This window comes from Lolium perenne, chromosome 3 (assembly GCF_019359855.2).
Source record: "Lolium perenne isolate Kyuss_39 chromosome 3, Kyuss_2.0, whole genome shotgun sequence".
Lineage (NCBI taxonomy): Eukaryota > Viridiplantae > Streptophyta > Magnoliopsida > Poales > Poaceae > Lolium > Lolium perenne.
The window spans coordinates 341,107,246-341,133,937 of record NC_067246.2 but is presented as its reverse complement, the minus strand read 5'-3'; the positions used below and the strand labels follow the sequence as shown (position 1 = coordinate 341,133,937).

Sequence of the window (26,692 nt, the reverse complement as noted above, 5' to 3'; positions counted from 1 at the left end):
TTTGTTGCATGCGCCGACCCTGGGTCCACGTCGGTCCCATTATTCCCGTAATTTCAGGGTGGACCCCGACCACGACAACGATCTTGGGCTCTACCATACACTCCTACGCCGGTGGCTGCAACCCATCATAGACCGCATTACCGTGGGGAATTAGAATGGGATCCCCACCCTCCGGTTGTTCCGCAAGACACAACTGCTACGGCAAGCAATGCTTTACCGTGGGGAATTAGAATGGGCTCCCCACCCTCCGGTTGTTCCGCCAGACACAACTGCTACGGTAAGCGCATCCGTTGATGAACGAGAGGTGGAAACACTTTTGACTACTCCGTCCCACTCCGGATCTTATGGTTAACACGGGTATTACGGCACAAGAATCACTGGCGACATTTGTTGTTTAATCCTAGATGGATATAAATCCGTGCAATGGAACCTCCACCATATCAACACAATCCATGGTTCCATTGCCCACCACATAGTCATATTCATAGTTAGGAAAGTAGTGGTTTTGATTTTTATGCAATAGTGTTAACCATAATACTTTGCAAGTAATTTGATAGAAATACTCAAATGACATGAGCAAGTGATGAACTTGCACGAACACCGCAAAGTTCTCGCAGCTTGGAAGGTATGGACTGACCCTTGTCCTCTTGTTCTGAAAAATAGCATCATTGTCCGATAAGGGCAATGGTTAAAGAAGCAATTATGCATGATTCCATTTTTAGGGTTTGTTTCCCCCTTCCGATATCGTTATTATTTCATGTAAGAGGTTAATACTAAGAATAATTTGGGAATACTTGTTTAAGAGTAAAATTCTACCTTGAAATATTGTCAAGGTGTTTTTGAAGTCCAAATACATTAATGGACTTATTTTCTTTATTGAAAATAATATGTGTGATTTAAATCATTATTTAAATCATCAAATTAAGACTTATTCATAATTATCTTCAAAAATCCTCTTTGATATTTTATTTGGATAGAGAATTTTATGCTGATTGATTTTCATATTTTTAATTATTTTTTTAGAGCCATATTCTATTTTATAAAATTCTTTGAAATTCTTACTTAAATGGTATTTTGGAAATGCCCAAATTGCCCTCGGGCCCACCTGTCAGGGTGAATCCGAGTGGGTTGGGCTCAACCCAGTTGGCCTGGTCCGGCCCACTCGGTCGCCCTCACTTCCCTTCTCTCTCCCTCGCGAACCCTAATCCCTGAGCTCTGGCGACGCATGTCGCCGCCGTCTTCTTCGATTTATTCCGGCCATCTCCGGCCGTTGCCGCCGGCGAGGTGTGGCGCATCTGAACCGCCATTCGACGGCGATTCAGATCCACCGCGGCGATTCGTGCTGCGCTGCTTGCTCGCTTCGCCCCCAACGCATCTGCGACACGGCGGTGGCGATTCCAGGCGATTCATCGCCCGCCGATGATCCAGACGCCGCGCCGCGACGTGGCCGTGTGCCTCGCCGTGGTGGTGCTGGGGCGTTTGCGCTCGGCGACGCCCGGCCTGGCTGCGGCCTGGCGCTGCCGTGTTAGGCCTGTGCCGCCGTGCCGCCATGGGCACGCTGCGGTGCTCTGCTCCAGGTGTGTGTGCCTCCTTCTCTCCTGTCTTCGCTACCTCCTCTTCTTCCTCTGGTTGCCTTGGCCTCTACCTTGTTGTGCTAGTTGCTACTGCCTACATGCGTATGCTGCTATGTGCTACTGCTATCTTTGTGTTCTAGCTTGTGCTGCTCTACTTGATTATCAGTGCATGCTTTTGTGCTTCCTAACTACTTCTGTTCATGCTGTGTCCCTGCTGTGGCCCTCCTGTAATTGCTCTTGAGCATCCATTGATGTTCATGGCCTACTGGCATGCTCCTATTCTTTTTACTGTCACTTGGGCATACTATGTGTGCTTAATCTTGTCTCTGGCTTGATTGTGGTGGTTAATCCTTGCATACTTGCAAGTGCCAGTGCCTCTGGTGAGATCCTCATTGAGTTGTGATTCATAGGAATGTTCTATTAAGCATGACTGTTGGCTAGACAGCTTCATTCCTTGTTAGTGTGCTTCTGCATACAATTTATATTTCATATATTTGATTATCTGTGATGCAATGGTTGGTTAATTTGTGGCTTTGGATGATCCTATGATCACCAAATGCCGGTAAATCGCCGCTCTTTGGTGTCTCGTGCCTTATCGTTGCTCACATGTGTATTACACAGGCCTGGCCTGATGTGTGCTGTTGCTTGCTTGAGCATCAATTGATGCCTGTAATGATCCATTTGATCATTTGCAAGACCTGGTGCATCAATTGCTTGTCTGTTTTATTTATCTGTTTATCCTTGCTTGATTAAATGGATAAGTAATGTGAACTGAGATTCAGTGATGATCATTTCAATGAATTTGTTAGGGTTAGAGGGATGCCAACACTTGTTGGGTACCCTAGCCCTCCTTTTGAACCCTACTGGGTGATGATATCTGTGCATGGTTTCTTTGTTGGAATTGGTTAAGTGGTTGAGGTGATCCTGGCAGTATTTATGTGCTGCCCTGGGATAGCTCCCCTCTTGTTGGCTTGTTGTGGCTCACCAAATGCTTTCTGGGTGATCCATTTATTGGATTGCCAGTAGCTCTTGATGTTGAAATCAAAATAGACAATGATTTGTCCAAGTCTGATGGCCTGAATAGCTATAGGTGCTGAGTGTGTGGGCTAGGCTAGGCTAGGACTTCATCTTTTGCTGGATTTCTTCAGTTATGCACTGTTTTGCATGACTGATGTTCCCATAGGCTGATTTCCTAGAGTCTTTACCCATATTTGCTTGCACCAATTGGCTTTGTAGCCAGATGATGATACAAACAGGGTTTTCTACCCTTCTGTGCTCCTGTGATGCATTGTATGCTTATTTATGAGCAAAACTTGGTTTTGCTCAGGTTGATTTGGTTTATACCTCACTCCAGCTCCTAGATGATTTGTTGGTGTAGAGGATTCAGCTGTTGGTTGAGTTCTTGGCTTGCCCTGCTCCTCCTTGCAAGCTTGATCTCTTGGTTATGTGCTGTGGTGGTGGAATTGTGTTGAACAGCAGTGACTGTTCAAGCTGTTCTTGTGTTCTTGGTTTCCTGATGAACTTACCCAGTGCAATCCTGTCGATGGATTGACTAGGGTTTACTGTGGAGGTTTTATATGGTCTCCTGCTCCTTCTCTGGTCGACAGCAAGCCCTGGCAACCTGTTGGTGACTCACCAGCTGTGTGTGTGTGGTGTGCTGCATGCACACTGCTGTGTGAGCAGCCTAGCTGTGTGTGTGTGCAAATTCATGGTACCTGGCTTGTGTCTTGGCTGTGAGATGATCAGCTCGGCAGAGCTGATCCATATCTACTCAATTTCATTATTCTTCTAACCTCGCCAAGTGGTTTTACCACTTGGCATAACTTCTCTTTTGTTGTGTTTATGTACAGGACAATCAGGCTCCATTGATCATGAAGATCATCAAGTTAATGAAGTTTAGCTAGTAGTGTTTAGGATAGATCCTTAATTTGTAATTTTCCTTTTCTTTTCTTTTTCTATTTTTTTTGTTGTCCAATTCTTGTAATATGTTGTAATGTTCATATTTTATTCTGGATATTGTAAAAACAATGTATCTTGTGTGAATATCAATAAAGCTCCAATTTTTCTCTATTGAGCTTTATATATTAATTGTTCTATTTATATCTTGGTTATTAAAGATTGTTTATTAAATTATCGCAAGTTTGAATTATGAACTAATATCCTGATGTTTGGATTTGAAATTCAAATTCAAATTTGGTTTGAGCTTGATCAACTATCTTAACTTAGAATTCAATCATGCAACTTAAATTGGTGATTCAAACTCTCCCCTCTCAACTCAAAACCCTAATCTAGTTAAGTGAGATGCCAGTTTGTCGCACCCTCGAAACCCTAACCCTGTAAGGTGTCGAGAGAGAAACTTGTCCCCCTTCGATGCAGTTTTTGTTTAAAAGCGCGAAATTTCTCCAGAATTTACTATGCAATGCACATCCCTTTCTAAAATCTACCCCTCGATCGTCTCTAAACCTGGGATATTACAGCCTTTCCCCCTTAAAGAAAACTTCGTCCCGAAGTTGTGGTTGTAATACCTGAACAGCTCGGTATGTTTTCCTTAGGTCTTCCTCTTTTTCCTGTGTGGCTTCCCTCTCGGGATGATGCTTCCATTGTATCTTGCAATACTTGATCGCCTTGTTTCTGAGTTGTTTCCAGCTCTCCTCGAGAATCTTGGCTGGCTTCTCGATATATGTCAAGTCTGGTTGTAACTCGAGCTCGTCATGTGATATTGGTTCATCTGGGGTCTTCAAACATTTCCGAAGTTGTGAAACATGGAATACATTGTGAACTTGAGCTAGCCTTCCTGGTAGATCCAATTCAAAGGCTAAACCTCGATTCTGACTCAGTATCTTAAAAGGTCCTATAAATCTAGGACTGAGTTTCCCTTTTACTCCAAACCTCTGGAGTCCTTTCATCGGGCTTACCCTAAGATAAACCATGTCTCCAACTTGTGGCTCCCATGTTCTTCTCTTCTGATCAGCGTAACTCTTTTGCCGACTCTGGGCTATCTTGAGCCTGTCTCTGATAATGTCAATGATTTGTTGTTTTTCCTTGACATAATCAGGGTTGAACTCTTTGCTTGCTCCGGCTTCATACCAACATATTGGTGATCTACACTTCCTCCCATACAGAGCTTCAAATGGTGCCATCTTGATGCTACTTTGATAACTATTGTTGTATGAAAACTCTGCTAAAGGTAGATGCTCCTCCCATGATCCTCCGAAGTCTAGGGCACAAGCCCTAAGCATATCTTCTAAGATCTGATTGGTTCTCTCGGTTTGTCCACCGGTCTGGGGATGATAAGCGGTACTATAATCCAATTTGGATCCTAAAGCTTCATGAAGTTGCTTCCAGAATGCTGATGTGAACACGGATCCTCGATCCGATACTATCTTCTTTGGCACTCCATGCTTACTTACGATCTCTTTGATGTAAAGATCGATAAGTTTCTCTCCTTTATCCTGCTGGTTTACCGCTAAGAAGTGGGCGCTCTTCGTCAACCGGTCCACGATTACCCATATCATGTCCTTCTTTTTATTGGTCATGGGTAGTCCGGTGATGAAATCCATCCCTATTTCCTCCCATTTCCACTCTGGAATAGGTAAAGGTTGTAACTTCCCTGCCGGACTCTGGTGTTCTGCTTTCACTCTTTGACAGGTATGGCATTCTGCCACATATTGTGCTATCTCCCTCTTCATGTTATTCCACCAGAATAGTTCCTTTAGATCCATGTACATCTTTGTACTTCCCGGATGTATTGAATATGGGGTTTGATGAGCTTCCCGGAGTATTACTTCCTTAATTTCAGCAATATCCGGAACGCAAATCCTCTTCTGGAACCACAATGATCCAGATTCTCCACGATGAAATTCTGATGGTCTTCCCTCATCTATTCTCCTCATCTCCTCTACAATGAATGGATCGTCCATCTGACCCATCATTATCTCATTCTTCAAGTTGACATTCAGCTCATCGGCTACTTGCAACGCCGATAATCCTTCATGGGCTTCCTTCTCCCAAAGTTGTATTTGTGCTTGGCTTATTTCTTTCCTCAACTCCGGTGATATTTCTTGTTCCACTCCTCCGGTACTCTTTCTACTCAGTATGCCTCGCTACAACATTAGCCTTCCTCGGTGTGTAATTGATTGTCAGATCATAATCCTTAATCAATTCTAGCCATCTTTTCTGCCTCATGTTGAGTTCCTTCTGAGTGAAGAAATATTTGAGGCTTTTATGATCTGTATAGAGCTCACACTTAGCTCCATAGAGAAAATGTCTCCAAGTTTTTAATGCAAACACGACAGCTGCTAATTCCAAGTCATGTGTTGGATAGTTCACTTCATGAGGTCTGAGTTGCCTCGATCCATAGGATATCACTTTCCGATCTTGCATGAGTACGCAACCCAATCCATGTTTGGATGCGTCACAGTACACGGTGTAATCCTTGCCAACTTCCGGAACTGCTAACACCGGTGCTGTGGTGAGTTTCTCTTTCAGAGTTTGAAAACTCTTCTCACACTCCTCTGACCACACGAATGGTGTGTTCTTTCTTAACAGCTTTGTCATTGGTCCTGCTATCTTGGAGAATCCTTCAATGAATCTCCGATAATATCCTGCCATTCCTAGGAATCCTCGGATCTCCTTGACAGTCTTGGGTGCTTCCCATTCTAGAACTGCTGCTACCTTGCTCGGGTTGACAGCGATTCCATCTTTGCTAATGACATGACCAAGAAATTCCACTTGATCTAGCCAAAATTCACACTTGCTGAGTTTGGCGTAGAGTTGGTGTTCCCTTAGTGTTTGCAACACTAACCTCAAATGTTCGGCATGTTCTGCCTTGTTCTTGGAATATATCAAGATATCATCGATGAATACGATGACAAACTTGTCTAGATATGGCATGAAGATCTTATTCATGAGATTCATGAATATAGCTGGGGCATTGGTTAATCCAAAAGGTACTACAAGGTATTCATGGTGTCCGTACCTCGAAACAAAGGCTGTTTTCGGAACGTCTTCCTTCTTGATCTTAATCTGGTGATAACCGGATCTTAGATCAATCTTGGAAAAGACTCCCGCGCCTCTAACTTGATCAAATAGATCTTGTATTCTTGGAAGTGGATACTTGTTCTTGATTGTGACGTTGTTGAGATTCCTGTAGTCTCCGCACATCCTTCTTCCTCCATCTCTTTTATCCACGAAGATCACAGGTGATCCCCATGGTGAAACACTCTCTTGAATAAATCCCTTTTGTTCCAAGTCATCCAATTGCTCCTTAAGCTCTATCAACTCCTTAGGCCCCATCTTATATGGTGCTTTGGCAATCGGAGTCGTTCGGAATTAGGTCGATAGTAAATTCGATCTCCTATCTCTGTGGCATACTGTAATTCCGCAGGAAACACATCCTGGAATTCATTTACTACAGGTATATCCTCTAACTTCACCTCCTTCATGCTATTCAGTTGTAGCTCAACTTCAATCTGTGTATGTTTGTCGCCTTGGTAGATCATTCTACTTCCATCGGGGCTTTTCAACGATACCGTCTTGTTCACACAGTCGATCAATGCTCCATTAGCTTCCAACCAGTTCATACCAAGAATGACATCAATGTCCTTCATCGGTAAAATGAACAGGTCCGCGTCAAACGCGCACTTATTGATCATAATGACTTGATTTTGTTTGGCATGGGTTACTACTATCGTTCCCCCCGCAGAAAGTATGGTTATGGGTGTATCTAACTTAGTGCAACTAATCCCATGTTTGATGATGAATTGTTGAGAAATGAATGATGTAGTTGCACCAGTATCAAAAAGTACTTTGCCAGGATGAGTGAGTATCTGGAGCGTACCTATCACCGCCTGGTCAGAATTGACCACCTCCTCCAGACTGGTACAATTCAGCTTGCCGAAGGGCTTCTTATTCTTCCAGTTCCCTCCGGTGTTTCCTCGATTTCCTCCTCCTCCAGATTGACCTCCTCCACTATTCTTCTTGGGGCGATCCTTCGGATGTGCCCCTCCCCGGCGACAACCAAAGCATATAATCCTTGGTTTCTTGCAATCCTTGGCGAAATGCCCTGTGAATCCACAGCTTCTGCAAACTATTTGATTTGCAGTCTGGAATGCCTGATTCTTCCTACTACCGTAGTAGTTGCTGTTGTTGTTGTTGTTGTTGTTGTTGTTGTACCTGGGCTTGAAACTCAAGCTGGTGTTAGGCTTGTTACTAACAAACCTCTTCGGCTCATACTTGGCCTTCTTCCTCTTCTCTTCTTGCAGTTGTTTAAAGTCATCTTCAAGAGTGATGGCTGCATCCACCAACTCTTGGAATTCCGTTGCTCTCATCATCCGCAGCTGTACTTTGAACTGGGGACTTAACCCCCTCAGAAATCTCTTCTTCTTCTTGTCCTCGGTATTGACTTCCTCAACCGCGTACCGGGACAGCTTTGAAAACTCCCTGACATAGGTCAGGATTGCCTTATCCTTCTGCTCGAGACTCTCGAACTCTCGACGCTTCAGTTCCACGATACTTTCAGGGACATTAGATTCCCTGAACTTCCTTGCGAACTCCTCCCAGGTAAATACCTTTCCTGCCGGATACACGGCTACAATATTGTCCCACCATGATGCGGCAGGTCCACATAGCAGATGGGTAGCATATCGAACCTTCTCTTGGTCATTGCATCCAACAGTGTTGAGCTTACGCTCGGTATCCATCAGCCAATCTTCCGCGTCCATAGGCTCTGGCGCGTATGCGAAAGATATCGGCTTGGTGTTTTGGAAGTCTGCTAATGTGACTCCCTGGTTCTCGTGTCTCTCCACCCTATTCTCGCTGCATCAGATCCCGAAGGAATTTGTTCTGCAGCTCCAAGTGTTACACGCTGCCTCTCTTCCGCCAGCTGCATGTACTGGATAAAGTTTTGCTGCGTCATGGGTGGTGGTGGTGGTGGAAACTGGTCTCTGGCTGCTCCCTCAGCCTCTTCCTTCTCTTTAGCTTCGCGCTCCATGCGCTGTGCTTCAGTTTCGTTTCCTAACGTTCCCGACATCATTCCCCTAGTTCTGCAACACAAGATGATACTCATAATTACTCCATGCGCAAGTTTTCTGAGCTCAACATTGTGCACAGAACTAGTCACGCAATGGAAATCAAGAAGCAAATCCAATTCATACAAAACATATACCCTGTATATACAAACATAAGTGGTCTTATTACAAGATTTCAAGTCGATGTGAGTATGCAAACTCACTTATTAAAGTATATGTACAATTTTCTACAAATATTACAAACTATAATACACGTGGTACTTGTGTATTATAGCCACGCCTCCCTTGGTGGACTTCTAATCGGTCTTCACTCCCGGTACATTCCAGGCTTCCATCCAGTCGAACGTGTCGTCCTCCTGATAGACCCTGGAACATAAGGTCTCCCCGTTGGCTTGTAATCCGAATCCGATGATGACCCTAATGCGAAATCAGTGTTCACAAACTGATCGTTGAGTGCATCATAGTCCACCCATCGGGTGTACTCTCCTGTAGCCCCACCATAAGGATTACCAAAACCCATACCCGACTCAACCTGTGTCGGATATCCTCCATTCACTCCTTCATTACTAGGATAGCTCTGGTTCTGGGTTGTTGCGTCATCATTCATCTCTCCATCATAATACTCAGTAGTACTATGGGTTCCAGTATCATTTCCCCAACGCCAACCCCTGGAATTCTCGATTGGAGTCTCGGAACGCTGATTGTTTCCGGATTCCTCGCCACCTTCGTATCCCCCATAGGAACTACCCAGAAAGTTACCAGGTGTAACAGGTGTAGGTTCACGTGCAAGTGGGTCAAAACTGATGTAGTCACCAGCTGAATAAACTGGTGTGTGTACCACATTCTCCATAGGTTCTTTGCCCCTACTCTCCTCCTTGGGTTCAGTGAACTCCTCAAGCATCGTATCAATAGCTCCTATCAGATGATTATTCAACTGAAAGAGTAATGATATGAAGTTACGGCTGTTATCCATGTATTTGGCTGCTTCGGCTGGTTTACTTTTGGCATATTTGAAATGGTTCAGCATGGGATCATTATCTTCCTCCATATGAGGAATGTGTGTGAATTCGGAACCCATAAGCGCGTTCGTCTTATGCTCCCGAATGTCGGTTATGGCTCTCATAACAGCTATATGGTAGGCTGTATTGGTTGTCCTCGCTTCCCCAGCTGGCATGACTACGCTCATTCCCAAAGATTCGGGAAGTCGCAATCCTACTCTGCACTTGGCCAACACCGGTCCATCATAGAACATGTACTTCTTTACTGGAATCTGGGGATCACACCCAAATTCCAGCAACATGGATCGTAGGATATCAGCAAGTCCTCCTTGGTATTCGTTCAGTGTGGAATCCATAACTTTCACGTTTCTTCCCGGTCGTGCACTTGCCATGTTGGCTGTAGAAATAGAAAGATTTTAAGATTAGTAATAATGCATCATAATAGAGATAATAAAGAATTATCGCACTAAAAGATATGGTTGTTGTATTCTCAATTGAATATACACCATATTTTTAGAGAATTCTTTACTAATCCTATTTGACTCCTAACGTTTAGTCCCATTTACTAGGTTCCAACCTAAGGTCAAAGCTTTTGCTCTGATACCAACTGTGGTGACCCTGCATACCACTGCATGTTGTAGTATGCCAGTCGTTGATATAACATTCACGAAGTACCATTCCGCAAATATTACATCCCTCAGAGTAGTACAACAGAACATAGCAGGGTCCATAACTCATTCACATATTATTACAATTAACATACACATGTCGTCTTGGAGCTCCTCTTGGGTCCTAAGAGGAATACTCCTGGGTTCGAGGTGAACCCATCTTAACTTACAATACCAGAGTTTCATTAAACTAAACATTTATTTCATCGAGCAACTAAATACTTAGAGTTCCGGCTGCTCGGTTACTACTACTAGCGGATATCCCTAGGCTTGTTCTCCTCCGGAAGCCTCTCCGGATCCGTAGACGATGAGGTAGTCTACGCCTTCAACTCCTCCTGAGAGGTCTGGTTCCTCGTAGCCGATGATCTCGGCTCCTTCATTGTTGTCGCAGTCCTCCTCCAGACGATTCAGACAATCTAAGCATGGGATTTAAGAGTGGTATGAGTACGAGCGTACTCAACAAGTTCATTATAGATAAGAGGTGTTTAATGCACTAGCTACGATATTAGACCAGAAAGCCTAATATCAATGCAAGTTTTGATAAACATTTCTTCAAGAGATTGCTTTTATTTCAAAGAGCTATGTCCGTCAGCCTTCACCGGTTTACTAGAACTTCATGGAGCTCCTTTCCGGCGCGTTCGCAGCTCCTCAATCCCGAACAGGAGTGACAGGTCACAGTTTGTTACACTCTGCAGAGGTGTGTTGCTTTACCCATAAGAGATCTTAACCTTGGTGCCAACCGGGCAGCTTTCCCGTCCACACTTCCTTTGGTGTGAGGCCCGGTATAAGGTCTAGCCAATCATGTTCCTCCGCTACCTCGAACACCCACCCTTTGTTGCATGCGCCGACCCTGGGTCCACGTCGGTCCCATTATTCCCGTAATTTCAGGGTGGACCCCGACCACGACAACGATCTTGGGCTCTACCATACACTCCTACGCCGGTGGCTGCAACCCATCATAGACCGCATTACCGTGGGGAATTAGAATGGGATCCCCACCCTCCGGTTGTTCCGCAAGACACAATCGCTACGGCAAGCAATGCTTTACCGTGGGGAATTAGAATGGGCTCCCCACCCTCGGTTGTTCCGCCGTACACAATCGCTACGGTAAGCGCATCCGTTGATGAACGAGAGGTGGAAACACTTTTGACTACTCCGTCCCACTCCGGATCTTATGGTTAACACGGTATTACGGCACAAGAATCATCAAGACATTTGTTGTTTAATCCTAGATGGATATAAATCCGTGCAGTGGAACCTCCACCATATCAACACAATCCATGGTTCCATTGCCCACCACATAGTCATATTCATAGTTAGGAAAGTAGTGGTTTTGATTTTTATGCAATAGTGTTAACCATAATACTTTGCAAGTAATTTGATAGAAATACTCAAATGACATGAGCAAGTGATGAACTTGCCTGAACACTGCAAAGTTCTGCAGTTGGAAGGTATGGACTGACCCTTGTCCTCTTGTTCTGAAAAATAGCATCATTGTCCGATAAGGGCAATGGTTAAAGAAGCAATTATGCATGATTCCATTTTTAGGGTTTGTTTCCCCCTTCCGATATCGTTATTATTTCATGTAAGAGGTTAATACTAAGAATAATTTGGGAATACTTGTTTAAGAGTAAAATTCTACCTTGAAATATTGTCAAGGTGTTTTTGAAGTCCAAATACATTAATGGACTTATTTTCTTTATTGAAAATAATATGTGTGATTTAAATCATTATTTAAATCATCAAATTAAGACTTATTCATAATTATCTTCAAAAATCCTCTTTGATATTTTATTTGGATAGAGAATTTTATGCTGATTGATTTTCATATTTTTAATTATTTTTTTAGAGCCATATTCTATTTTATAAAATTCTTTGAAATTCTTACTTAAATGGTATTTTGGAAATGCCCAAATTGCCCTCGGGCCCACCTGTCAGGGTGAATCCGAGTGGGTTGGGCTCAACCCAGTTGGCCTGGTCCGGCCCACTCGGTCGCCCTCACTTCCCTTCTCTCTCCCTCGCGAACCCTAATCCCTGAGCTCTGGCGACGCATGTCGCCGCCGTCTTCTTCGATTTATTCCGGCCATCTCCGGCCGTTGCCGCCGGCGAGGTGTGGCGCATCTGAACCGCCATTCGACGGCGATTCAGATCCACCGCGGCGATTCATGCTGCGCTGCTTGCTCGCTTCGCCCCCAACGCATCTGCGACACGGCGGTGGCGATTCCAGGCGATTCATCGCCCGCCGATGATCCAGACGCCGCGCCGCGACGTGGCCGTGTGCCTCGCCGTGGTGGTGCTGGGGCGTTTGCGCTCGGCGACGCCCGGCCTGGCTGCGGCCTGGCGCTGCCGTGTTAGGCCTGTGCCGCCGTGCCGCCATGGGCACGCTGCGGTGCTCTGCTCCAGGTGTGTGTGCCTCCTTCTCTCCTGTCTTCGCTACCTCCTCTTCTTCCTCTGGTTGCCTTGGCCTCTACCTTGTTGTGCTAGTTGCTACTGCCACATGCGTATGTGCTATGTGCTACTGCTATCTTTGTGTTCTAGCTTGTGCCGCTCTACTTGATTATCAGTGCATGCTTTTGTGCTTCCTAACTACTTCTGTTCATGCTGTGTCCCTGCTGTGGCCCTCCTGTAATTGCTCTTGAGCATCCATTGATGTTCATGGCCTACTGGCATGCTCCTATTCTTTTTACTGTCACTTGGGCATACTATGTGTGCTTAATCTTGTCTCTGGCTTGATTGTGGTGGTTAATCCTTGCATACTTGCAAGTGCCAGTGCCTCTGGTGAGATCCTCATTGAGTTGTGATTCATAGGAATGTTCTATTAAGCATGACTGTTGGCTAGACAGCTTCATTCCTTGTTAGTGTGCTTCTGCATACAATTTATATTTCATATATTTGATTATCTGTGATGCAATGGTTGGTTAATTTGTGGCTTTGGATGATCCTATGATCACCAGTTGCTGGTAACTGCTGCTCTTTGGTGTCTGTGCCTTACTGTTGCTCACATGTGTATTACACAGGCCTGGCCTGATGTGTGCTGTTGCTTGCTTGAGCATCAATTGATGCCTGTAATGATCCATTTGATCATTTGCAAGACCCTGGTGCATCAATTGCTTGTCTGTTTTATTTATCTGTTTATCCTTGCTTGATTAAATGGATAAGTAATGTGAACTGAGATTCAGTGATGATCATTTCAATGAATTTGTTAGGGTTAGAGGGATGCCAACACTTGTTGGGTACCCTAGCCCTCCTTTTGAACCCTACTGGGTGATGATATCTGTGCATGGTTTCTTTGTTGGAATTGGTTAAGTGGTTGAGGTGATCCTGGCAGTATTATGTGCTGCCCTGGGATCGCTCCCCTCTGGTGGGCTTGTTGTGGCTCACCCAATGCTTTCTGGGTGATCCATTTATTGGATTGCCGTAGCTCTTGATGTTGAAATCAAAATAGACAATGATTTGTCCAAGTCTGATGGCCTCGAATAGCTATAGGTGCTGAGTGTGTGGGCTAGGCTAGGCTAGGACTTCATCTTTTGTCGGATTTCTTCAGTTATGCACTGTTTTGCATGACTGATGTTCCCATAGGCTGATTTCCTAGAGTCTTTACCCATATTTGCTTGCACCAATTGGCTTTGTAGCCAGATGATGACACAAACAGGGTTTTCTACCCTTCTGTGCTCCTGTGATGCATTGTATGCTTATTTATGAGCAAAACTTGGTTTTGCTCAGGTTGATTTGGTTTATACCTCACTCCAGCTCCTAGATGATTTGTTGGTGTAGAGGATTCAGCTGTTGGTTGAGTTCTTGGCTTGCCCTGCTCCTCCTTGCAAGCTTGATCTCTTGGTTATGTGCTGTGGTGGTGGAATTGTGTTGAGCAATGGTGACTCGTTCAAGCTGTTCTTGTGTTCTTGGTTTCCTGATGAACTTACCCAGTGCAATCCTATCGATGGATTGACTAGGGTTTACTGTGGAGGTTTTATATGGTCTCCTGCTCCTTCTCTGGTCGACAGCAAGCCCTGGCAACCTGTTGGTGACTCACCAGCTGTGTGTGTGTGGTGTGCTGCATGCACACTGCTGTGTGAGCAGCCTAGCTGTGTGTGTGTGCAAATTCATGGTACCTGGCTTGTGTCTTGGCTGTGAGATGATCAGCTCGGCAGAGCTGATCCATATCTACTCAATTTCATTATTCTTCTAACCTGCCAAGTGGTTTTACCACTTGGCATAACTTCTCTTTTGTTGTGTTTATGTACAGGGACAATCTGTGGCTCCATTGATCATGAAGATCATCAAGTTAATGAAGTTTAGCTAGTAGTGTTTAGGATAGATCCTTAATTTGTAATTTTCCTTTTCTTTTCTTTTTCTATTTTTTTTTGTTGTCCAATTCTTGTAATATGTTGTAATGTTCATATTTTATTCTGGATATTGTAAAAACAATGTATCTTGTGTGAATATCAATAAAGCTCCAATTTTTCTCTATTGAGCTTTATATATTAATTGTTCTATTTATATCTTGGTTATTAAAGATTGTTTATTAAATTATCGCAAGTTTGAATTATGAACTAATATCCTGATGTTTGGATTTGAAATTCAAATTCAAATTTGGTTTGAGCTTGATCAACTATCTTAACTTAGAATTCAATCATGCAACTTAAATTGGTGATTCAAACTCTCCCCTCTCAACTCAAAACCCTAATCTAGTTAAGTGAGATGCCAGTTTGTCGCACCCTCGAAACCCTAACCCTGTAAGGTGTCGAGAGAGAAACTTGTCCCCCTTCGATGCAGTTTTTGTTTAAAAGCGCGAAATTTCTCCAGAATTTACTATGCAATGCACATCCCTTTCTAAAATCTACCCCTCGATCGTCTCTAAACCTGGGATATTACAATTGTGGACACTGAGGAGACGAAGGATAACATAAAGGCTCGAATTGATCAAGAAATGTGGTGTGATAGGCCGGAGTTGAACATGCAGCCACCTAATGGTGCCAAAAAAACTTGGATTAAGCCACACGCTCCGTTCTGCCTCACAAAGGCCCAAAAAAGGGAGGTCTTCCAATGGATGAAGGACTCCTTGTTTTTCCCCGATGGGTTCGCAGCCAACTGGATGAGGGGCCTGAACATTGAAACACTGCGAGTACAAGGACTGAAGAGTCATGACTACCACATATGGCTTGAGCGGATAATGCCGGTGATGATTCGAGGCTATGTCCCTGAGAAGACTTGGCGAGTGCTAGCGAGGTTGAGTTTTTTCTTCCGCCAGATTTGTGCTAGGGAGTTAGACACTAAAGTGATTGAGAAGCTGGATGAAGAGGCACCCGTGGTTCTTTGCGATCTAGAGAAGATCTTTCCTCCAGGGTTTTTTAATCCGATGCAACACATGATCTTGCACCTCGCGGAGGAGTGCTTAAAGGGGGGCCCGAATTGGGGCCGTTGGCAGTTTGGTCCCGAGAGAGAAACACAAAAGCTTCGTCAAATGACTGGCAATAAATGCAAGATCAAAGCATCCATAGCCGAGGCAGTCCTGAACGTGGAGGTGGCAAACTTCACCACTAAGCACTATGATCCCAACATTCCCACAAAGCACAACCCGGTCCTCCGTTACAATGCCGCCAACAACGAAGAAGTACGCAAGCTTAGCATCTTCGTGGGGTTTGGTGGCAAGTCAAGTGGCTCGAAGCCGTACAGAACGGACCTACATGAGCGGACCTTGATCCACTCGTATGTCTTAAACACCATGGTCGAAGTGAAGCCGTATATCGAGTAAGTGCGAACCATTTAATTATTCGCAAACATTCACTCGTATGTTCGTGGCTAACTCTTCCTCTTTTCATCGGTATAGGAAATTTAAGGCTATACATTGGAAGAATACCCACAGGGAGCCTACCCCGGAAGAATCCAAGCAAATTTTCGATAAGGGCGGCGGTTTCGGTTTCAGTAGCTGGTTTTGTAATTTGGTACTATTCTATCCAAATTAGCTAGCACTTCTGACATTTATCGGTCATTTCTCGTTCTAAACTTCTTGTGCTAAACTTGTAGGCAAGAACTGACAAAGAGATGAAGTCAGAGCTAAGAAAAATTGCTAGGGGCTTTGACCATTCCGTAGAAGCGTTCAACTCGTATGACGTGAACGGGTATCGCTTCCAGACCCATCAATACACAACAAGCCGGCCCAACGCGAAGACAATAAATAGCGGGGTGGTATGTCAAGGTGATGATGGGCTCCATTACTATGGAAGAGTCGAGGGTATATACGAGCTGAATTACGGGTTTCACAAAGGGCTAAATCCGGTCGTCTTCAAATGCCATTGGTTTGACCCACGTCGGGTGAGACGGGATCCTGAAATTGGGTTGGTTGAAGTTGAAAGGAACTCCGTTTATAAGGGAGAGGATGTGTACATCTTGGCTACCCAGGCCTTTCAAGTATTCTATCTCCCGCCCCCGCCAAACAAGGACGATTACCGCCGCGTAGACCCCTCAGCAAGGAGTGTCGAGTTTTATCAGGAAGAAGGGCTCCCCGGCCATTTCACAATCGGCTTGCCGACTATCGATGACATGGTCGTAGATGATGAACAAGAAGACGCGGGCATGGATGGAGACAATGCAGAAGATGAAGCTGAGGATGTCTGTGCCCCGGAAGACCTGAGTTTGCTCGAGGCGTTCAAAGCAGGGATTGACCTCGATGCAGATGGACCACCTCCAGGTTTCATTGATGATTATTGGTTCGCCGAGCCTGATGACGATGAGGAGACACGTGGTCCAATCACGGATGGCGACACAGGCTACTGATCTATGTAGTAGTAATTGTGAGGCTAGCCTATTTGTAATAACTCTGTGTAACCGTGATTGTCTAGCTAGGTTATTTGTAAGAACTCCGTGCTATGTTTGAGAGAACTCTATGCTAGCTATTTGTTGCTTCCACTAATTAATGTTCATCTATTTGCATTATTGTTGCTTTCATTAATGTTCATCTACTTATATTTCTGTTGCTTTCACTAATATTTATCTCTTTACAATATTGCGTACTAATAAACCACTCTCTTCATTTGTGTTTGCAGATGATTGAAGCATGCCGCCAAGAAAAATAAGGGGTGGCGGTCTTACAAAGAAGCTCAAGGACTTGGTAGGTGTAGGGTCTTCGAGGCGGGGCCGAGCTACTACCCCCCTCCTAGCCCCCCTCCTGTCGCTCCCCCAGTGCACGTGCGACCGCGTAGGAAGAATGCGACGCGGGTACTCACTCCTAGTCCTAGCCCCCCTCCCGCAACCGATGATGATGATGATGAGGTGTAGGACCAGGAGCACCACGGGGGTGGGGAGGACCAGGAGGAGGAGGAGGGGGTTGGGGAGGACCAGGAGGAGGAGGGGGGTGGGGAGGACCAGGAGGAGGAGGGGGACGAGGAGGACCTCTCGGAGGATGAGGGGTTCGGGAACTTACCGTTTGATCCTGATCCAAACCTAGTTTGGGATGCGCCGCCGGATTACGAGTACGTTCCAGCTTTGGAGAGGCTGAGGCCACGTGATAGGAGGCCATATCGGCGTGGGATAACACAGCTCCCCGCGCTGAAACATTGGCGCTACAGCCATGTTGTTCTAGTGCCCTATGGAAGGAGGTACATGTTAATTTTTGGCATTTAGTTATCGCAATTTTGTCATTATCAAAATTATTATCACATACATATTGATGTTGTCGTTTTATGGTGCAGCTCGTTCACGTATGAAGACCCGTCGCAGAAGCCGCCACGTGGGTACTCGAACATCCTTGGGGGCCTACTTAGAAGGTATTTCCCTGGGATAGTCAATATCCCTAGTGGTGGCTGCGACGTAGCTTGGAGGTGGTGGCACTACAGTCTCGCGGAAGATTTTCTTGGCCGCGGCACCTTGGCGGACTGCGTTGTTGGCAAATTTTGGGTACGTGACTTTGGACTTCTTACCATTCATACACTCTCCTTGGTTGACAATAATTGCACTAATGCCCCTTGTTTTACCTATGTGCATGGTTGCAGAAATACTTCAAGAAGGCCGAGGGCAAGGAAAATGCGTGCGATGATGTCCTTCACCAGCTTGCAAGGAAGAGGGTGACTGGCATGCACTACGAGGCACGTGTTTAGTGCGTCCGCGACTGGCATGCCGACCGCTTCGTCCACATGACTAAGGAGGACGCTCGCGACACTCTCATGCAGCCGTGGCAGTACTTGCAGGTATTTGCATTTGTGTGTTATTGATTTCTTTATCGTCATGTAGTTTATTTTACCATAATGGGTTTATCCTGTGCATGTAGAACCCTCCTCAGTACGTCGGCGCAGACGACAAGTGCTTCCTTGCGATGGTCATGTGGTGGACATGCCCCCGGTACCTCAAGAAGCACGAGGAGGGCAAGAAGAAGCGGGCAGAGATGCGAGGTGGATCGCATATCCAAGGCAGCCTCCCCATCTCTCTTCACCTGCAGAAGGAGGTGAGCAAATTAATGGTTCCTTCATTATTTGAATTCATGTTATATATTTGCTAACTCTGCAAGGGTGTGCCACTTCACTTTATTACATGTTCTCTTTTGCAGGAAGTGAGGACAGGAGCGAAGCCTAACGTCTTTGCCGTGCTGAAGAAGATGAAGCAAAGGAAGACGCCGCATCCTGAGACGGGGTCCGTGTGGGTTAACCCGCAATCCGAGACCCAGTGCACGTCCTATGTCTCCAAGTTCAAGCAGAAGTACGGCGAGGAGGCCAACCCAGAGGCCGAGGACTTTGACCCTGAGGTTGCGGTGCTTGCGGGAGAAGGCTTGAAGCATGGCCGCCTATGGTTTGGTGACGGGGTTGTCGACCCAGCGACGGTTCCCTCTCTCCGCCAGATCCGCCGTGGTCGTAAGAGCGGCCAGCCTGAGGTAGAGCCCCGGTCACGGGCTTCGGATCTAGCTGTCGAGCAGTTACGGGTATGTTCTTCCTCCGGCCTCTACCTTTCCTTTACATGCACATGCTTTCCATTGAAATGTTAATAACATCGCGGACACATTGTAGGCGGAGATGGCAGAAAAGGAGCAGGCGGCCCAGGAGCACGCACGGAACTTGGAGCGGCAGGTTCTGGAGTATCAGCAGCAGCAGGCACAGATGATGCTGCAGATGCAACAGCAGCAGCAGATGATGCAGCAAAGATCGTGCACAGATGAGCTGGCTGATGAGCCAGACGGCTCTGTCTTCTCCACCGGGGAGTATTCCTGCTCCTCCACCTTACTCCATGCCGTGGATGCCGCCACCGCCCACTCAGACCCCGGGGACACCTCTCACCGTGAACAACATGAACATCATCCGGAGCATGAACCGCGGTGAGTCCTCTTGTGCCCAACTCGCTACTTGTACTTGTTCAAGTGTTCAATATGCAAATGCAAATGTTCATTCCATCAACCTTGCAGATTATATGTCACAAGGCAATGACGATGAGGCCGGCGGAAGCGGAGGAGGACAATAAGGTTGATGGCATGGTCTTCGTGCACTCGTCATCGTTGTAATGGATTCTTCGCACTTGTTATGTATTGTTCGCACTTGTTATGGATTGTAATAATGGACATTGCACTTGTTATGCATGAACTATGTGTGCTCGATGTATTTGTGGTGTTGTTGATGTGTTTGGTGATGCTATGGTGAATATATATGTTGTATATGTTATATATATGTGAAATGCAATTTTGAAATGCAGGAATTAATGAAAAACAGGAAAAAAATGAAAAAACCAGGGGCCTTTGCCGTGTGTATGCACACGGCAAAGGACTTTTGGTCACTTTGCCGTGTGCATACACACGGCAAAGGCGCCACGCATCACCAGCCTGTGCTCCTGGCACGGCGCTGGGAGTGCCTGGAGGAGCCTTTGCCGTGCGGGCTGGGGCGTTGCCGCACGGCAAAGGAAGCTTGCATGGCAGAGTCTGCCGCACGGCAACAAGTTGCACGCACGGCAAAGAAGATGCCGCACGACAAAGATCCGCCGCACGGCAACGAGGCGCACGCACGGCAAAGAACCCTCGCACGGCAAAGCATCTGCCGCACGGCAACGTAGCGCGCGCACGGCAAAGCCCTTTGCCGTGCAGTTTGGGCATGCGCACGGTCTTTGTTGCCGTCGGAGGCGTTGCCGTGCAGACGTTGCCGTGCGTCGACGCACGGCAAAGCCTTTGCCGGGCAAAATAGGGCCTTTGCCGTGCGATCTGTCGCACGGCAACGAAGTGTTTTCCCGTAGTGCTTCCACCAAATGATCAAACTTCCTATCCGTGAGCCTACCCGAAGCCGTGGGTAGCCCTAGGTATTTTTCATACAGAGCCTCTCTCTCAATATGGAGCTCATTCCTCCCCGGAATTCTGTCAGGAACCAAGCAATTAGGACTAAAGTATGTAGAGCTCTTCTGCTTATTTACTTTTTGCTCCGATCCCTTGCTGTAGATATGAAGAATCTCATCAAGGCGATGTGCACTTCTTTCATCAGCTTTCATAAACACAAGACAATCATCAGCAAATAAAAGATATGAAATCCATGGAGCCTGGAAACTCACCCGTATGCCTTGTCTATCCATCCACATCATAATTCTTGAGGAGCGAGGAAAGCCCTTCTCCACACAAGAGAAATAAGTAGGGAGAAATCGGATCCCGCTGTCGAAGTCCACGAGTTGGCTTGAATGCGGGAAGCAACTCCCCATTCACTTTCACCTCTAGTCTCACTGTGGTAACACACCTCATAATGAGTGAAATCCAGTCCTCAGCGAAGCCCAATTTCCTCATAATCCCCTGCAAATAGGGCCACTCCACATGGGCATATGCCTTCATCATATCGAGTTTAGCCGCACAAAAAGCTGCTTTCCCTCGCTTCCTCCTCATGGAGTGGACACACTCATAGGAAGTGATCACATTATCTGTAATTAACCGCCCTGGCACAAACGCACTCTGTTCCTCAGATATAATATCATCTAGCACAACTCGGAGCCTATTGGCTAGAACCTTAGAACAAAGCTTATATATAACATTGCATAAAGCAATTGGGCGGTACTGGGTTATATCTTGTGGATTCTTCACCTTTGGAATTAAGACAATAACAGTCCTATTGATAATCTCTGGTAAATGACCTCCATTTAGAAACCCCAAAACCGCATTAGTGATCTCCTTATTAATAAGAGACTAGTGTTTCTGGTAGAAGTTGGCATTGAAACCATCAACACCCGGTGCCTTTGATGACCCCATAGAGAACATGGCCTTCTCCACTTCAACTGCTGTAAACACAGAGCACATGCTAACATTCATATCATCTGTTACCTTCCTCTCCACAACATTGAGCACGGCTTGTACATCAATCTCCTCCTGAGCCTTGAACAAATCAGTATAAAACGATTGTACAATACCCTTTACCTCCTCCTTCTCAATACAAATTCTACCCGTATCATCTTTTAAAGCTTGTATTATGTTCCTCCGTTTCCAAGTGGTAGCTTTTGCATGAAAAAAACGCTGTATTCCGATCACCCTCTTTCAACCAATCAACCCAGGAACGTTGTTTTGCCATTACCTCTTCCGTTCTCAACAATTCAGCAATATTTGCAGCAAGCTGTTTCTCCCGGTTTGATGGACCCCGATGAAGCGCACGTTGATGTTCTTTTTCAAACTTAGCACGGGCCTTCTTCAGTTTTTTCCGAATATTAGCAAATTTATCCGCACTCCAAATCTTGAGTGTGTGTTGCCTACGGCCCAGCCGCTCAGCCACTCCAAGCAGACCAGGACTCGCCGAGGACTGAGACTCGACCCAACCAGCCAAGACCGTTTCTTCATAAGTATCATCACGGGTCCATGCATTTTCATACCGAAAACAGTAAGGACTATGCTCCCCTGTCTCAGCGATGGAACGGACGTCGATCGCAAGCAGGCAATGATCCGATTTTGGAGAGGAAACATGCCTGACTATCGACTCCGGGAATCTTGAAAGCCAACTAGGAGAAGTCAGAACCCGGTCCAAGCGGACCTTAACATTTGCCTCACCCTGTTGCTTATTATCCCATGTGTAGGGAATACCAACATAGCCTAGATACCGAAGATCACAACTATCCACCGCTTCTCTTAAACCATTCATTTGCCAATCAGCTCATTCATGTGTTCCAAAGTATTCTGAATTATCCAAAATTTCATTATAGTCACCTCCACAAAGCTACGGCAAGTCACTTTGACCGTACAACCAATTGAGAAGATACCAGCTATCCTTCCTCTCCTCCCTCCGCGGCTTCCCATAGAAGCCCGTGAACCTCCAAAGAAGACCATCGCCCTCTAGGTTCTGGAAATGCACATCCAGATGTGAGCTGGACTGCGATTGGAGAACGACATCCACCTCGCTAGTCTAAAAAAGCGCAAGGCCACCACTCAGACCATCGCTATTAAACGCCAAACAACCAGCGAAATCCAATAACCGAGTCATACCACGAACTCTCTCAACTGTTATTTTTGTCTCACTGAGAAAAACAACAGCGGGCGCTTCCAGCCTCACCCGATCGTGAAGCTCACGAACTGTCTCGGGGTTCCCAAGCCCCCGACAGTTCCACCATATGCACCTCATTGGGGCAGGCAGGGCTGATCATCAGTCTCCGCCACATCGGTAGTTTCTTCCATATCAACAACATTTTCCACTTCTTCCTCATCCTTGAGTGCTCTTTTCTTCTTCGCATCTATTGCATCCGAATCAATCTTGCTGGGTGAATTTAAGATAGCAGTCCGCTTTGTCCCTTGTCGATCATCTACCAGCTCACCTAAAACAACATCTTTCTTCGGATCATACATCAGGTTTTCCATCGGCAACCTGCGGTTAACACGTTGGCTTCCACCTCCCCTTCCTCCAAGTTGTGCATTAAACTGTATTGGATTAGAAGGACCAAGGTTAGAGGGGTCCATGAAAGAGCCAGATGCAAAAAACCTTCCCGGCCCTTCCTTGGCACTGTAATTGAACGGGCCAGTCCTCGATGGTGTAGCATGCCTCATCTGCCCTCCATCATTTGGTGTAAACTCCCTTTTCACCTTCCTCGGGTCTATGGCTCGTATAGAAGAATCATACGGTCAGTTCCCCTCCTCATCTCTCTCAGCCGGGGTTAAGCAGAACCCCGTCGAATGGTCAATCCTCCCGCAATAGAAACAGAAATACGGTAGCTTCTCATCTACAATAGGATATGGGATCAACTCCTTTCTCTTCTGTGAGTCTATCTGTATAAAATGTTGGATGGGCTCCTCAACATCTAGCCAAATTCTCGCCCTCAAGCTCTGGCCCCATCCTCTGCTATTCCCAGATGTATCAAGCTTTATGAAAGTACCGATCTGCTTTGCTATATTTTCCGCCCTTTTTGCATTGAGCCAGTTGAAAGGCAGATCATGGCATTGTATCCAGATCGGAATTCTGCTAAAGCGGACCTCAGAAGGTCGCATACTGGACACAAAGTCGTCCAAAACCACTGCATGGTTATTAATCATCCATGGCGCCCCCTCCCAGATACGTTTCCGATCTTGCTCCCTTTCCAGAGTCGCCATGAGAACATTGTCCCCCATTTCCTTGAATTCCAGGCCCTTTGGGTTACCCCATTGGGGTCGAAGCGTGCTAATGATCGTCTGGATGTGAAATTTTGTGGGTGACAGGATCTTACCCACCACTGCGATCTGATCGCCTTCTTCGTCCTCAAGATCCTCCATTACGAGGACTTTGTTCTCCTTCTCAGTCAGCACCATCTTCTTGAATTTCGCTATAAACCCTCCATCAATGGTGGAGTTACCTCCCTCCTTCTCCTTCCCCAGGTCACCCGATCCACCAGCGCTAGCCATCCCGAGGAATAGAGCGTCCGCCGAATGGGGAGCACGGGAAGAGACGGCCGGGTGCGCCTTGGAGAGTCGAGATCGCCAAGCGCCGCCAGTCGCCACTCGAAACCCTAGGAAAACGTTTCGGGGCTCAACATTTCTGCTTCTCTCATTCTTGTTCCACTCTTCCTTCGTTCCATATATATCAAGCCAAACTACCGGGATTGTAACTTTGAGTCCGGCGTGCCTGCGCTACGGTATTGCTTCCGTTTTGTGGCATGGTATATAATGATGGATTCCGATACCTCTCACTATTTGCTATCCGGCCATTGAGTAAAAAATAACGGCAATACATTACAAAGATACGATAATATATCGTTGCTATCTGAATATCATACTATATACTACCTCAGTTCACATTTAATCGACATGAGCTTCGTGCATGCAAAAGCTAATTTCTCTACACAGCCGCGTCAATTTAATCCGAACTGAGGAGGGAGTAGCACTTTAAAGTTGGTTGATCTCATTATAGCATGTGTTTTTTCGATGAGATACCAAGTTCGTCTTAATAATGATCTCTCTGATTTTATTTATCCATCTCGGGGACTTCTCCAAGGGGATCCACTAAAGAACGTCTTTATCAGAACAATTTTGCTTCTCACTTTTGGCAATTAGCAATAATCTTTCTGTGGACGTCCGGCGACACCCATATTTGAACTGGGCATAAAGGATTGCGCATTCCCCTGCCTTACCGCTTGGCCATGGCGCCAAATCCGATCCAAAATAGAGCAAAATCCTTTAACCATATTTGTTTCTCCTTTGTGCGGAGGGTCTATCGAGCCTACTCAAATTTAAAGAAAATGTGAGAACCATTATGGAGTGAAAGTTTGTAGAGGAGTGCCAGCAGTATCACATCTTCTTTTTGCAGATGATTCGTTAGTTCTTATGAGATCGGATTCTTCGAATGCTTCTAGCTTGCGAAGAGCATTGGATGAGTATTGTACGGCCTCCGGTCAACTTGAGAGTGAAGCTAAAATCAAGCATTTTATTTAGTCCTTGCATGGAGGTGGATAGAAAGGTGGAGGTATGTTCTATTATGAAGCTATCGGCCTGCTACCACTTGTGGGAGTGGATAGGCTAGATTGTTTTCAGCATCTTATTGATAGAATCTGCAAGATTCTGAGTGGCCGGAAGGAGAAGAATATGTCTTTTGGAGGAAAAAGAGGCACGCTTTTAAAAGCCGTCATTCCTGCATATGCTATGCCTATCTTCAAGCTATCCAACCATATTATTAAGGGCATAATAACTGCAATATTTCAATTCTGGTGGGGAGATGATGGTCAACAAAAACATATGGATTGCTTCACGTGGTGGAAGATGTGTGTACCCAAAAAACAAGAAGGTTTGGGTTTTGGAGATTTGCATTTCTTTAATCTACCTATATTGACAAAGCATGTATGTAGATTAATCTCAGAAACTCACTATGTGCATTGGTGTTAAGAGCTAAATATTACCCAAAAGGGGATATTCTAAATTGTCAATTGAAGAAGGGAAGTCCATATACTTGAAGAAGCATTTGGGCGGGAATCCAAACTTTTAAAAGGGACCATATGTGTAGAGTGGGCGATGGATCCCAAATTAAATATGGAGTGACCTATGGGTACCTAGAAGTCCTGGATTATTGCAACTAGAAGAGGCAAGGCTTGTACGCCGCCATCACTGGCGGCTGCTGTTCCGGTGCCTTCTAGGCATTATTGGTATATATCTGTCCCCGCCTAAGGGTTCCTGTCCTCCCCCAGGTTTCTGGCGGCGAGTTTCCTGTCCGCTCCACAGACTTTGTCTGGCGGCGAGTGTTCCGTTTTCAGTTCCAGTCCAGTTTACGATTTCGTGGTTGCACACACGCCAGGATCTGTTGTGAGAAGCAATGAAGCTCATAGGCTATAACTGTCGAACCCTCCGCGGGGGGCCGGCAGTTCGTTCGCTGCTGGACATCCAGCGGCAACACAATCCAGATGCGTTCTTCTTGTCAGAAACACACTTGGATGAGGAGAAGGCAGATGATGTTAGGAAGAAGCTGAAGATGGATCATATGATTGTTTCCCCGAGTGATGATGGGCGAAGCGGGGGTTTGATGATGGTCTGGAAGAAGGAGGTTAGGATCTACTCTCAGATGGCAACAGCAGATTTTATTGACATGTAAGTTAACTGTTTTTGTTGCTTAATGTGCTATTTCTTCTCTGTTATACATTTCATGATTACTAATCTTGTTTGTGTCTTGTTTGGTCACTTTGTAGGCAAATTTTGAGATGGACAGTGAGGCAAAGGTCAATGTGGATGCGTGCACTGATATCTTGAAGAATGTTTGCAAGAACAGACGCCATTATGTCAAGAAGAAGTACTTTGATGAAGTAGAAGCAAGCAAAGTCAGCATCAAGTCCCCTGTTCCATACATAACTGATGTTGAATGGCAAAATCTGACCACGCTGTGGTCAACTCCAAGACACAAGGTTTGTTTGTTGCTTTCTCCTGTCCATGCAACCCGCGTGCTTTTCTTTATTGTTGGAAAAGATGCTTGTTGTGTATGTGTATCTGTTCAGTTTTTCTCTAGTTATCTAGTTGACTTGCTCAGCATGCATTTTTGGTTGGCCTGTAGATG

The 26,692-nt window shown here is 45.7% G+C and overlaps 1 protein-coding gene across 1 annotated transcript; it reads right to left on the bottom strand.

Annotated features, from left to right (window-relative positions):
- Window positions 1–23,310: 23,310 nt before the first annotated feature.
- Window positions 23,311–24,063, bottom strand: LOC127340510 (uncharacterized). The gene has a single exon (XM_051366253.1). The coding sequence runs from the start codon at window positions 24,061–24,063 to the stop codon at window positions 23,311–23,313; it is 753 nt and encodes a 250-aa protein (XP_051222213.1).
- Window positions 24,064–26,692: the final 2,629 nt, after the last annotated feature.